At 34.8% G+C, this 12,510-nt stretch overlaps 1 protein-coding gene across 1 annotated transcript in view; it reads right to left on the minus strand.

Moving 5' to 3' along the window:
• Positions 1–968: 968 nt before the first annotated feature.
• The window catches only part of WDR44 (WD repeat domain 44), a 75,725-nt gene continuing 64,183 nt past the window's right edge, over positions 969–12,510 (minus strand). The window contains exons 14-20 of the mRNA XM_081125979.1: positions 9,988–10,110; positions 8,299–8,490; positions 7,877–7,978; positions 7,552–7,667; positions 5,133–5,260; positions 4,614–4,736; positions 969–2,032 (exon numbers count right to left, since the gene is read on the minus strand). Of these exons, the coding sequence (XP_080982105.1) occupies positions 1,938–2,032; positions 4,614–4,736; positions 5,133–5,260; positions 7,552–7,667; positions 7,877–7,978; positions 8,299–8,490; positions 9,988–10,110 (879 nt within the window). The 3' untranslated portion in view covers positions 969–1,937. The remainder of the gene's footprint in view (positions 2,033–4,613; positions 4,737–5,132; positions 5,261–7,551; positions 7,668–7,876; positions 7,979–8,298; positions 8,491–9,987; positions 10,111–12,510) is intronic.

Consider the following 12,510-nt stretch of genomic DNA (forward strand, 5'->3'; position numbering starts at 1 on the left):
AAAGAATGTGCTAATAGAGTGAACCAAATCCAAGTTTATCTGATTCTAGAATCCGTACTCTTTTCTAGAATACCACACCACTTATTATAGTGAGTCTCTAATATGCATTTTTGGGAGGAATACTGTTCAGTTTTTCTTTGTATACATCTTGATGCTACCTTTCAAATTCACTTCCTGATTTGTAACTTTGCAGTGTATTGATATAGAGATAGCAAACATTTTAAGACTAAAGTTAAAAGTGTCAGTATTATTCTCTTAAGCTGGCATTCCAACTATTTTTTGCCTTTTTGTTCAAGAAACCACATAAAACCTATCAGGAAATAGTCCTCTGGCAACACCCCAGTTATCTTCAGTTGAAATGACCAGCACCACAGCAGACTACAAGTCCTCCTTAGGAAGCAGTCAGTGAAAGCTGAGATGCCTCCAAGAGCAATGGACATCAAGTTCTTTGAAACACTAATCTAGAACTTGAGACTAAAGAAACTGACTGGTTAGAAAGCCAAAGGCTTTCCATCTGTCTGGAAGAGTGAGCAAACAGAGATGGGGAGAGGGGAGTGGGGAGAGGGGAGAGGAGGGGAGGGAAAGAAGAGAGTATAGCACTGACAAGAGGAAGAAAGCAGCATAGGGGTAAAACCAAGGCAAACAATATGCAATTAGTAACTAGAAAATCCAAACCACTCCAAGACCATGCTGATTAACAAGGATATGATCATGGCTCCCCAGCTTCTTGCTTATACACTGAAAACAAATACAGTCAAGAACATATAAACATGTAGATAAACTCTCAGCAATGTTCATTTTAGAACCAGAATTAAATTTTCTTTTTTTCTCAAAGGTGTGCAGCTAATGCATTCTAATTTAGGGGTTTAAAATCTGGCCTCTGGTTGCTAAAAATCAAATTATAAAACAAGACTTTGTCTTGCATTTCTCCAATTACCAAAATCATCTGAAAATAAAGGCACATGTTTACCAATTGTTGGAGACCAACTTTTAATAAACGATTTAATTTTCAGAAACATATGTTAACCATCAACAACATGATCAGGGTACCACTGCCCCAGATGTTATTTCATTGGTACATTATATCAATATTTACAAAGGCTTTCAAATTCAATAACACAAAACAAAACAGCTTAGTTTTTAAAACTACAATGTTTTAAAAAAATGTAAACAGTTCAATTTTACATTATTGTAAAAAAGAAGACTCACTCCTTAATGCGGCTTAATTTTTTTTTAAGTGAGCAAAGCCTGGTGCTCATGGATAAAGAATGAAAAAAATTCTTTACATAGAAACATTGTGCTCCAGTGTGGCAAAAAAAAATTATATATACACATATAAAGAAAAGAATCTTAACTCCACAATTTAGACCACAAAAAAAATCTTGTCCCCAAATTGAGAAATTTATAAAAACCATTTATATATGGTTGTTGACCTACTGAAAACCTATATAACATTTTTTAAAACAATAACTCCGTCAAAAGATACCACTTTTCTTAAAAATGAAATTTTGTGCAAAAGAAATTGTTTAAGCTAGAAACAAGACTCCTTCCCCAATAAGAGGCCAAAAGAGCCATTGAAATAATTTAAGATTTAGTTAAGATTTAGTGCATGTAACCAAAAGGCACACACATGGGATTAATATATTAATATATTTTCATGCAGAAACCTGTGCATGTTCACAATTATATAACAAAAACACAAATATAACAAAATGTAAAGCCTAATGTTTGGCAATGTTATTCTAGCCACATTCCTTTCTAGTCTATCAGTCAGTCCAGGGTTTACTAGATCATTAACATTGCCTCTCAAAAAATATATTATATTTGAATAGCTTTCAACAAAAATTTAAAAAAGGATGTTAGCCTAAAACACTATAATTTTTTTCAGTTCTGATACATAAAGTTACTGATATGTTTATTTTAAATGGAATTTCAAATTAAGATACACTTTTCTTTTTGTTAATAAACACTTTGATTGCTCCAGTGAAGTCAGCAGAGAGAAGAACTTCTGTGTTATCTGTCTTCATAATACCTTAAAAACATAAAAAAAAATTTTTACTTGATTTAAAAGGATTGTGAAGCTTGCTGTCACAACTGTCACATGCCCATGACCTTTGGGGTGGAAGATCCTCTTTCTGACTCTTCAGTCTCTCTTTCTGGGCTCAATCCTGATATCCTTTCACCCTCCTGTATGTCTCCTCCTCTCTGAGGCTCACTTCCACTTACCTTGTCTTAGCTGGTCTTTCCCTGGCTTGAGTAGATTACAGTCCCTTGGGGCCTGGAAGCTGTATTTACTCCCAGGCAGCCTAGGCCTCTAAGTTGTCTAATACATCATTCTGTGGCAAGAGACTAGCGTGTTATTCAGCCCCAGGACTGGGGTGCTGGCAGGATGGGATCAGCCGGTCAAGTCTATTGCTCACAGGGTTCTCTAATGAGGTTGACAGTAAAGTTTATTGTACATCAGACATACTGAAACTGCCATGAAATGAAGTGCACAAGATCGATCTGGGAATGCTGACAGCACCTTTTCCCTCTACAGTCCATACTGAAGAGCTAGGTAACTAGCTACGGTGAAAGGGAAAAATGCTTGCCTCTTATATTTCTCAGTAAAAGCATTTAACAAACAAAATTCAGTGTAAACTAACTCTATTATGCATAGGCAACATCTGTGGATTTAAGGACTAAACAGCAAGGAATAATCTAAGCTTTAACTGGCAAGCTGAGGACAAGGATGAGTTAGACAAAATGTTTTCACTTAGATTTGCTAAGAACACATCCTAAGCCTTTGAACATTTCTTCTTATCCTTTAGGCATATCTCAAAGTAGTGCTATGCAACAGAAGCAGCAGCAAAGGATTTAGGGATATGAGAAAGACCAGAGAAAAAATAATTCATCACATATGATAATAATGAAGTTGATAATGTCGACTACATAACAGGCATTTTGCTAGGCACTTTATATACGGTATCTTCAATTCTTATCACAACTTTGTAAACTGAGTATTATCACCATTTTATACATGAGGAAAACTGAAGCTTATATTGTCAAATATATCAGGAATAGATCTATTTTATGATATTATACACTGGGTTTAAGGATTTATTCTTAGATTATACCTAGATAGGTACAAAACAGCAAACACAAACCTGAGTATGACCCATTAAAAGTTGTGTCTCTTTAAAAAGAAGTTTAAAGAATAGGACTTTTCATTTTTCCTCAAATTGTTTTAAAAACTAGAATTGTCTATGAAATGTGTAGGGGAAATGTATAGATTGCTAAAAGATATCACTGGGGAAAAAGAAAAGGGAAAAAAGCCCACACAAAATGACTTAAGTTAGAAGAGAGAAGCTGGATTTGATTCCGAAGGAAAAAAAACAAAAAGAAATATTTCCAAACAGGCATTTAGTAAAGGTTTAATAATTCTGAGTCATTTTATTTTTAGATCCTGTAATTTTTAAAAAGTGCTAGACTGAAGTTCATCTTTGCTATTAACATTTTTCTTGACAGAAAAAAAATAGTATATTTAGTATAGGGCACAGTGTAAATAATACCACAGGGGAAATTACTTGAGATTAAATGAAGTAAAAATACTTGAGAACTTTTAAGCATTCAAATACTTTTAGAAGCACCTTTTGTACACTGTTTTGCTGTGGCTTTACAACCCTCTATAAGGCCTGGTTGTAGTCTCTAAAGTGAGAAAATACATTTAATGAACTCTTCTGCAAGTGATTTTAATCATACAAACTTGTTTTCATAAACAACTGGTCCAAATTTACATGGTTTTACACTCTTAAGGACCACTTTTTACATAATTGGCACTCAATATTACATGATGGCTTCTTTTCACTTCCTAATCTGAGCATCTTATAGAACTAGAATTAGTACTCATTCTCAAAGCATATACCGCAAATGGCAAGAAATTACAGGTTTGTAAACAGCTACCTAAGAGAAACTATAAATTTGTGGCAAGTAGGAAAAAACTCTTCTTTCATTTTGGTTTAATTCATTAATTCAGCAAATGTTTATTAAGCAGCTACCACATGCAGGCAAGCACTGTGCTAGGCACTGGCACTATAACAAATAAGACATATAAAGTCTCTATCCTCACAGAAATCATAGTCTAGTAGAAGAAACAATAATAAATTTTGTATTTGTATTTCTTTCTGTTTCTCCAAGGAGAAGAGCTGCCCATAAAGGAAATGAAGAACTTTCATATTTTTCTTTTTCTTTTTAAAAATATATCTTTATTGATTTCAGAGAGAGGAAAGGAAAGGGAGAAAGAGAGATAGAAACATCAATGATGAGACAGTCATCGATTGAGCCCGCAACCCGGGCATGTGCCCTGACCGGAAATCGAACCCCGATCGCCTCAACCGCTGAGCAACACCTGGCCGGGCCATATTTTTCAATTTTAATTCTTGGGTGAATTTAAAAAGAAGTAAAACCTGTAAGAACTATTTTACTGAAATATTCAAAAATAGGTATCTGACAATCATTATGTAGTAAACAAAAATATTCATACTTACGAAAACCTCATAATACCCAATACTAGGTCAATTAGGCTACTAAATGGTGACTAGAAAAAAAGAAGGGCAAATAAAATGAGTACCTACCAGAGGCCATAGTGTCTAAAACTTCAGCATCTTCACTTTCTGACTTCTCAGATTGCACATCCAAAGACAACATCAAACTTGGGTTAGGAGCAAAGATGGCCGATGTAACAACTGCATTATGTGCTGGGGAAAAATTTATTTCAGGATAACTAATAAATTTGATTCTAAACATCAAGACAGACAATAAAATATGCAAAAAATACAATATTGTATGTAACATGTAAATATCTTTTAAAACTAACAGATAACTAAGAACTATTTAAAACTCAAAAATATTTTCTAAAAAAAAGCACCACATACAAGTTCTGAGATTCCATGACTTCTCAAATTTTACACAGCTATAAGTTCTTCCTTTGTATAGAAATATCCAACAAAGCCAAATACAAAGCCAAAGCAGTTATAACTGCCTCTCTGAAATAATGCCCATACAAATTTGCTTCTAGTACATCTGCACTTTAAATTTATTCACTTTAACTTTATTCACTTATAAAAGACACACAAAAGTAGGCATTTACTTACCTTTAATACCTTCCCAAAAGTCATTACGATCTCTCCTGACTGAAGTAAACTTGCTTAGGTCATGGTAAGTACTCCAGATATAAACATACTTATCTTCTGAGCCACTAACAAGATAACTAAAATCATGGCTAAATTTGGAGAAGAAAGAAAAAAACCAAACCTCAGTTATTATTATTTTCTTTTAGGTTTCCCTCTAACAGGGCTTCCTACTTTAAAACACCTAAGAAAATACCCGGAAGAACTTGTTGAAATATAGACTCCTAGTCTCACTCCAGAGGTTCTGACTGTAGATTTGACATGGGGGCCAGAGGCATTAGTATTTTCATCAAAGCTCTGGGTTACTGTGCTACTGGTTAATCCACACTGGGAGGAAAGCCTCAAGATATAAAAGAGAGAAGCAGAATATTTTACCAATTAAATTATTGGGTAATTACAGTAGTCCCCCCTTTTCCACAAGGGATCTGTTCCAAGATCCCCAGTGGATGCCTGAAACCACAGATAGTACCAAACCCTATAAATTCTTACGTTTTTTCCTATGCATACAGTCATGTGCCACATAGCAGTATTTCGGTAAACAATGGACTGCATATACCATGGTGGTCCCATAAAATTGTAATGGAGTGGAAAATTTCCTATCGCTTAGTGACATCATAGCTATTGTAATGTCAGTCAATACAACGTATTACTCACGTGTTTGTGATGTTGGTATAAACTTTATACTATAAAGAAACCCACTGCGCTGTCAGTCATATAAAAGTATAGCACACACAATTATGTACAGTACCTAATACTTGGTAGTGATCATAAACAACTATGTTACTGAGTTACTATTTACTTTACTATACATTTTATTGTAATTTTAGAGTGTACTCTTTCCACTTATAAAAAAGTTTGCCGTGAAACAGTATGTCGTGTTACACTGGCAGCAGCTGCTTATATCTTGAGTTTACTGAATCTTTTGATTGCATCATTTTCTCATGTGCTTGATTTAATCTCATGTTTCATAAATTTAGTGTCGCCAAAGTGTACAGTATTTATAAAGTCTACAGTAGGGTACAGTAATGCCCTAGGCCTTCACATTCACTCTCCACTCACTGACTCAGCCAGAGCAACTTTCAGTCCTGCAAGCTCCATTCATGGTAAGTGCCCTATACAGGTGTATCATTTTTTAATCTTTTACACCATATTTTTACTGTACCATTTCTATGTTTAGATGCACAAATACTTACCATTGTTACAATTGCCTACAATATCCAGTACAGTAACATGCTGTACTAGGGGCAATAGGCTAGACCATATAGCCTAGTTGTGTAGTGGGTTACATCATCTAGGTTTGTGTAAGTGCACTCTATTATGTTCCACAAGGAAACTGCCTAACAACACATTTCTTAGAACGTATCCCCATCGTTATGCAGTGAATGACTATACATGCCTATGATAAAATTTAATTTATAAATTAGGCATAATAAGAGATAAAGAATGACAATAAAATAGAACAATTATAACAATGTACTGTAATAAGTTATGTGAATGTGATCGCTCTCTCTCTTGAAATCTTACTGTAGTGTACATACAGCACGATATGCTGGACAAAGAAATGATTCCTGTCCTGGGTGGGATGGCACAAGATTTTATCATGATACCCTAAATGTTACGCAATTTACAACTTATGAATTGTTTATTTCTGTAATTTTCCATTTAATATTTTTGGACCATGGTTCACCATGGGTAACTGAAACTGCAGAAAGCAAAACTGAGGACAAAGGGGGGACTCTGAAAATTTCCATTGAATATTTTTGGACCATGGTTCACCATGTGTAACTGAAACCGTAGAAAGCAAAACAACAGATAAAGGGGGGACTACTGTACCTGGTAATTACAGAAGAAAGGAGAACTGATAAGAAAAGGACTAAAAGAAAGAGGTTTATAGAGAAGGAGAGGCAGGTAATTCAGGAGAGCCTCTAGGCCCCTAAGAGTTCAAATAATAATGATATGTAAAGGTGTAAACACAGGACACTGTACTTCAAGCTGTTAAAAGCTTTATTAGCTTCTGTACCTAAAAGGGTCAAGACCATGAGTGGGGTGGGTGGTCAACTGCCTCTATCAAAACCTCACATAAAAGTACAAAAGCACAAATTCTGGAGCTGGGAGTTTTCTAATCCTGGCTCTGCACCACTAGTGTGACTTTAGGCAAATTATTTAATTTTCTGGGCCTTGGTTTCTTTGCTTGCAGAATATGGGCAATTCTAACTCTATCTACCATACAGGTGGATTAGGTAAGTATTGCATGATGATAATATGTAAAAGTGTAAAGAAACTAAAAACATCATATAGACATAAGGCCTAGTAGATCAATGGAGAACGGGAATACGGGGGAAATGTTCTGATCTCTTTTGGGAATTTCTCATTGCCAATTTACCTGAAACTTGCTTTGATCTGGCTGCTGCTGTTGACATAACCCTTATACTTCATGGAAAGTGACAAATCTCTAAGATCATATAGTCTGATTCTGGAGTCATTTGAGGTTACCAGTATCTAAAAATAAATCAAGGGAAAAGTTAAATATATAATCTTTTAATCTATGTTAAGCTATAATCAAAAAAGGGTGTATACACATACAGAATACACCTCAAAACTAGAAAAAGCAGTATTCCATAGGAAAGGGAATATATTCTTAGCCAAGATATTAAGAACTAACTTTCAGGAGTCTATATATAGTATATATAGTTTTGAATACTTAGTACCTTATTTTCTCCTGGTAAAGGCTCAATGCCAGTAATTTTTCTTCCAACCTTGTTGCGTCCTCTGGTAGATCGGACATGTATTTGTGTGTGGTATTTCAAGTGCTAAAAAGAAATCACAAATTTAAAAGATCAGAATTAGAAGGAACCTCAAAGATCATCTGATCCAACTCAGACAGACATGGTAATATTTGCCCCAATTTACAGATAAGGCAGTTGAAGCACAGAGGGGATACATCAACTTATTCAAAACCACAAAAGTGTTATGTGGGATGGAGGGGACCAATGGGGAAAAAGGGGGGATATCTGTAATACTTTCAACAATAAAGATGAATTAAAAAAAAAACAAACCAAAAAACAAAAAACCCCACAAAAGAGTTTTACTAAGTATTCAATTACGTAATTTACACAAGATAGTCATTTACCTCTGTATCATAGAAAATGCATCTGCCATCATATGTCCCAATCACTGCATATTTGCCATTCTGACAGAAATTTGCAGCTGTGATCAATTTTGTTTGACCATCTACTTCATTCCACAAGGCCACTTTTTTGTCAGGTATGTTCCAAAGGCGGAGCTTTCCATCCAATGACCCACTTAGGAAATACCTGTCATCCTAAAAATGTGACAAAAATTTAGAAAGCTTTAATTTTACCATATCAAGAAAAACTCATTAGCAAATCAATACATTAACTCTACTAGAAATGTTTAAAATATGTAGATCTCATTTTAAAAGTATTCAAGTATTCTTCAAGTGAGCATTACTTTATTCACTAAAAATAACAACATTTAGAAAACAAAGTATTGCCCTGGACAGTGTGGCTCAGTTGGTTGGAGCATCATCCTGTACACCAAAAGGTCTCGGGATCGATTCCCGGTGGGGGTGTGTACAGAAGGTAACAGATCGATGTTTATCTCACATCAATGTTGCTTTCTCTTCCTCTCCCTTCCTCTCTAGAACCAATGAAAAACATATCCTTAGGTGGGGATTAAAAAAAAAAAAGACAGTGTGGTGATGGCCAGAGGGAGGGCTGGGTGGCCAAAGGGGGAAAAATGGGGGACATCTGTAATAGTGTCAACAATAAAAATAAAGTAAAAAAAAAAAGAGACAATGGGTGTTAAACAGAGAGATGAGTATGTGATTGGAAATGTAATCATACATCAACGAAGGAGAGGGAAAGTAATGAACTAGGGTCAGCTTAAGCCCTCCATTTATTTCAACTTAGCTAGTGAAGTAGAACCAACATGTGACTTCCTTGTGCTTATATAGTTGCAAAAAACTAAAACTAATTTAGCCTTATGCATTTGATGGCTCTATCCTATATGAGCAGAACATAGATCTGCAATTCCTGGATAGTAGGTTTTTCTCCTTTAGTTGAAATCATATGAAATAACTTTCTTTCCAGAGGAAAGATATTAAAGGATTTTCTACATTGAAAATTATGCCAATTAAACTACTGTTACAACCCCCACAAGACTAGCTAATATACTATTTGATTGATCAGTCAAGCAGATTGACTAATACACTATGTATGGAAGTGCAGATTGGTGCAACTATTTTGGAACACTGTGATGTGTCTAAGCTAAAATACATAATTCTCCCCCCTCACCCCCCAAAAAAGAAAATGAGTAAGAAGGGATCCCAAGGTTAACAATGCTTCTAGACATTAAACAGGAATTCAGCATTATCCTGTAACAAATTTTGGACTTTGCCTCTTTCAACCTTTTGCTCTTTGTCTCTTCCCTTCCCAACCCTCCCACAACTATTCCTGCCTATATGCTTCTCTTTCTCATTTATCTACCTGGTGTCTTCTCTTCTTCCACCATCTCCAATATCTCTCATACCTACTAGGATACTTTATTTGTACCCTGAATGTTTTATTAAAACTTTGGAATGCCTTTTCACTTATATTTAGAACATAACATTTCCATTTCTTCTAATGCAGATTAGCAGAATATTTCCTTTCTCATATTTAAAGCAAAATAAAAAACTAAGTTGTTCTTAACTATGTGGCTGTTAATTTTTTTTCTGTAATCCAATTACCCTCCAGAGAAACCTGGTTCCCTCACCTTCCTTATAGTATAACGAAAAAATGTATAAACAATTACTTACTCTTGGATGAAAAGCTATGGCAGTGACAAAATCTATATGCTGAAAACAGCAAAGGCATTCTCTTCTGGAAATATGCCATAACCGGACTGTTTTATCCATCGAAGAAGAAAGCAGAAAGTAGTTCTACGGAAAAATTGCCATTGATTATTTTATCACCATATGAGAAAAACTACTTATACAATAAAAGTGAACTTTTGGTTTTTATGTGCCACAGTAGTTTTGTTATTAGTATTGTTATACACAGCATCGGAAAGAACAAAAGATTATCTAATTCACTTGGAAGATCCCATTTTTTGGAAATAGTTAAATACCATATTTCTTAGATTCTAAGACTTTCACATTACCTATTCTGGAATTACATTGGAACTTAGCTATGAATATAAGGCATCTATTCATTTAATTGTCACTTCAGTTCAGTTACTTTCATATTGACAACACAGGTGAATTTTAACTCACATGGATTCCCTAATTGTCACTTGAAATGCCTTCAAAAAGATTACCCTATAATACAGGGGAATGAAAAGTTATTGTGCACCTGTCACACTGTAGGCAAGAAAATTAGAGAATAGAAATTGTTAAATCAGATTAGATCATAGAATTTTCAAAGCTAGAAGAGGTTAGTATAACTGATTTAGGCATTGTGATGGCCCAAAACTCAGGAACCAAACATCCATCTGTCAAAAGCTTCCAGCTGGCAGAAGCTCTTTAATTTCTAATCACAATCTATTTAAGGGGAGAACTATGAGTATGAAAACCCTAATGAGATCCTAATATTCCTTGGTATGCATAAAAGTGCTAAACAACTTGAAGTAATAATGACATTTAATGAATACTTACAATGTGCTAAACATTGTTCTAAGCACTATACAGCAACCCTATGAGGTAGGGATATTATTATTCCCTTTTACAAATGAGAACACTGAGGCAAGGAGGTTAAATAATTTGTCTAAGACTACACAGCTTGTCAGGGGCAGGCTGGGTAGTGTGGCTCTAGGTCCAGGCTCTAACCACTATACTACTCTGCAGAGTGCTTAAGCACAATGCATGTTATGGAAAACAACCAGATCCTTTGTCACTTACTTAAAGCAATGAAATAATCTTACATCTTTAGATGTAGAAAGACTAAGCATAATATTGATTTGGATATGTAACTGCATTGATACATATATTCTATTTGGGCTAATTTATAAGGTATACATTTTATTTGGTTTACCTAATTTTATTTTTATTTTATTTTTTAAAATATATCTTTATTGATTTCAGAGAGAGGAAAGCAGAGGGAGAGAGAGAGAAACATCAATGATGAGAGAGTCATTGATCGAGCCCACAACCGGGGCATGTGCCCTGACCAGGAATCGAACCCCGATCGCCTGGATCCTAGGTCGACACTCAACAGCTGAGCCACGCCCGGCTGGGCTACCTAATTTTAAATAGATGGTGTATATTGCCATTAAAAAACAGAATTTTGCAGAAAACCTTTTAAAATATAAAAACAAAACAGAAAAAATCCAGAATTTTGAGATTTATAATAACTTTAAAACATCTAATAACAGTCCTGGCCGGTGTGGTTCAGTTGGTTGAGAATCATCTGTGCACTGAAAGGTTGCCAGTAACATTCCTGGTCAGGGCACATGCCAGGGTTGTGGGCTCAATCCCCGGTAGGGGGTATGCAGGAGGCAGCCGATCAATGTTTCACTTTCACATTGATGTTTTTCTCTCTCTCTTCCTCTGCCTCTCCCTTCCTCTCTCTAAAAAAATCAATAAAAAAATCTCTAAAATAACCTAATAATAATAACTTTTATTTTCAAGATTTACTTAGTTCCAGAAGTTTTGAAGAGTATGTGCAGTTTATGTTATATTTCCTGTTAATAACAATTATATAAAAACTAAACCTATGGTCTGGTTGTTCATTAAAACTAACTATTTAATGCTTGAAATAGTCCATTGCTTGAAGTATATGAAAGAAATATGAAGACATTCCTAGAAGTGAAAATGCTAAAGACATGTTAAGATTAGTTCTAATATGTCAAGAGATTTCTGTTCAACAAATACTTATTGAATAAGTAAAGTTAAATAATTTTATTAAACTAAGCATAAACTTTGAAGTCAAAGAAATTAGGTTTAAATATAAGTTCTAACCACAACTAGTTTTGTGATCTTGGATGGGCCAGAGGCCCAGTCTTCTAATCTACAAAATGAAATATTGTCTACCTCACAGGGTTATTGTTATAAAAATTAACAAGGTAATTGTTACCTGCTACAAAATAAGTCTTCAACAAAAAGAAACCCACTCTGAACACCAATTGTGCTAGATACTGAAGAGAAAGAATAGTAAAATAAGATCTGGTTCCTACTCTCAAGGGGCTTAGAATCTTGTTGCAAACAAGACCTAGAAATGTATGTAAGGTAGGTAAGTAAAAAAGGAAGTTTAAGAAAAGAGCATACAGACAGATGAAGGCCTTAAGAATAAAAACAGGTTTCCTGGAGAAATTCTTCCTTAAGACTCCAGTGTGACTCCTGCCC

The sequence above is a fragment of the Miniopterus schreibersii genome, assembly GCF_964146895.1.
Source record: "Miniopterus schreibersii genome assembly, chromosome: X".
Taxonomy (NCBI): Eukaryota; Metazoa; Chordata; class Mammalia; order Chiroptera; family Miniopteridae; genus Miniopterus; species Miniopterus schreibersii.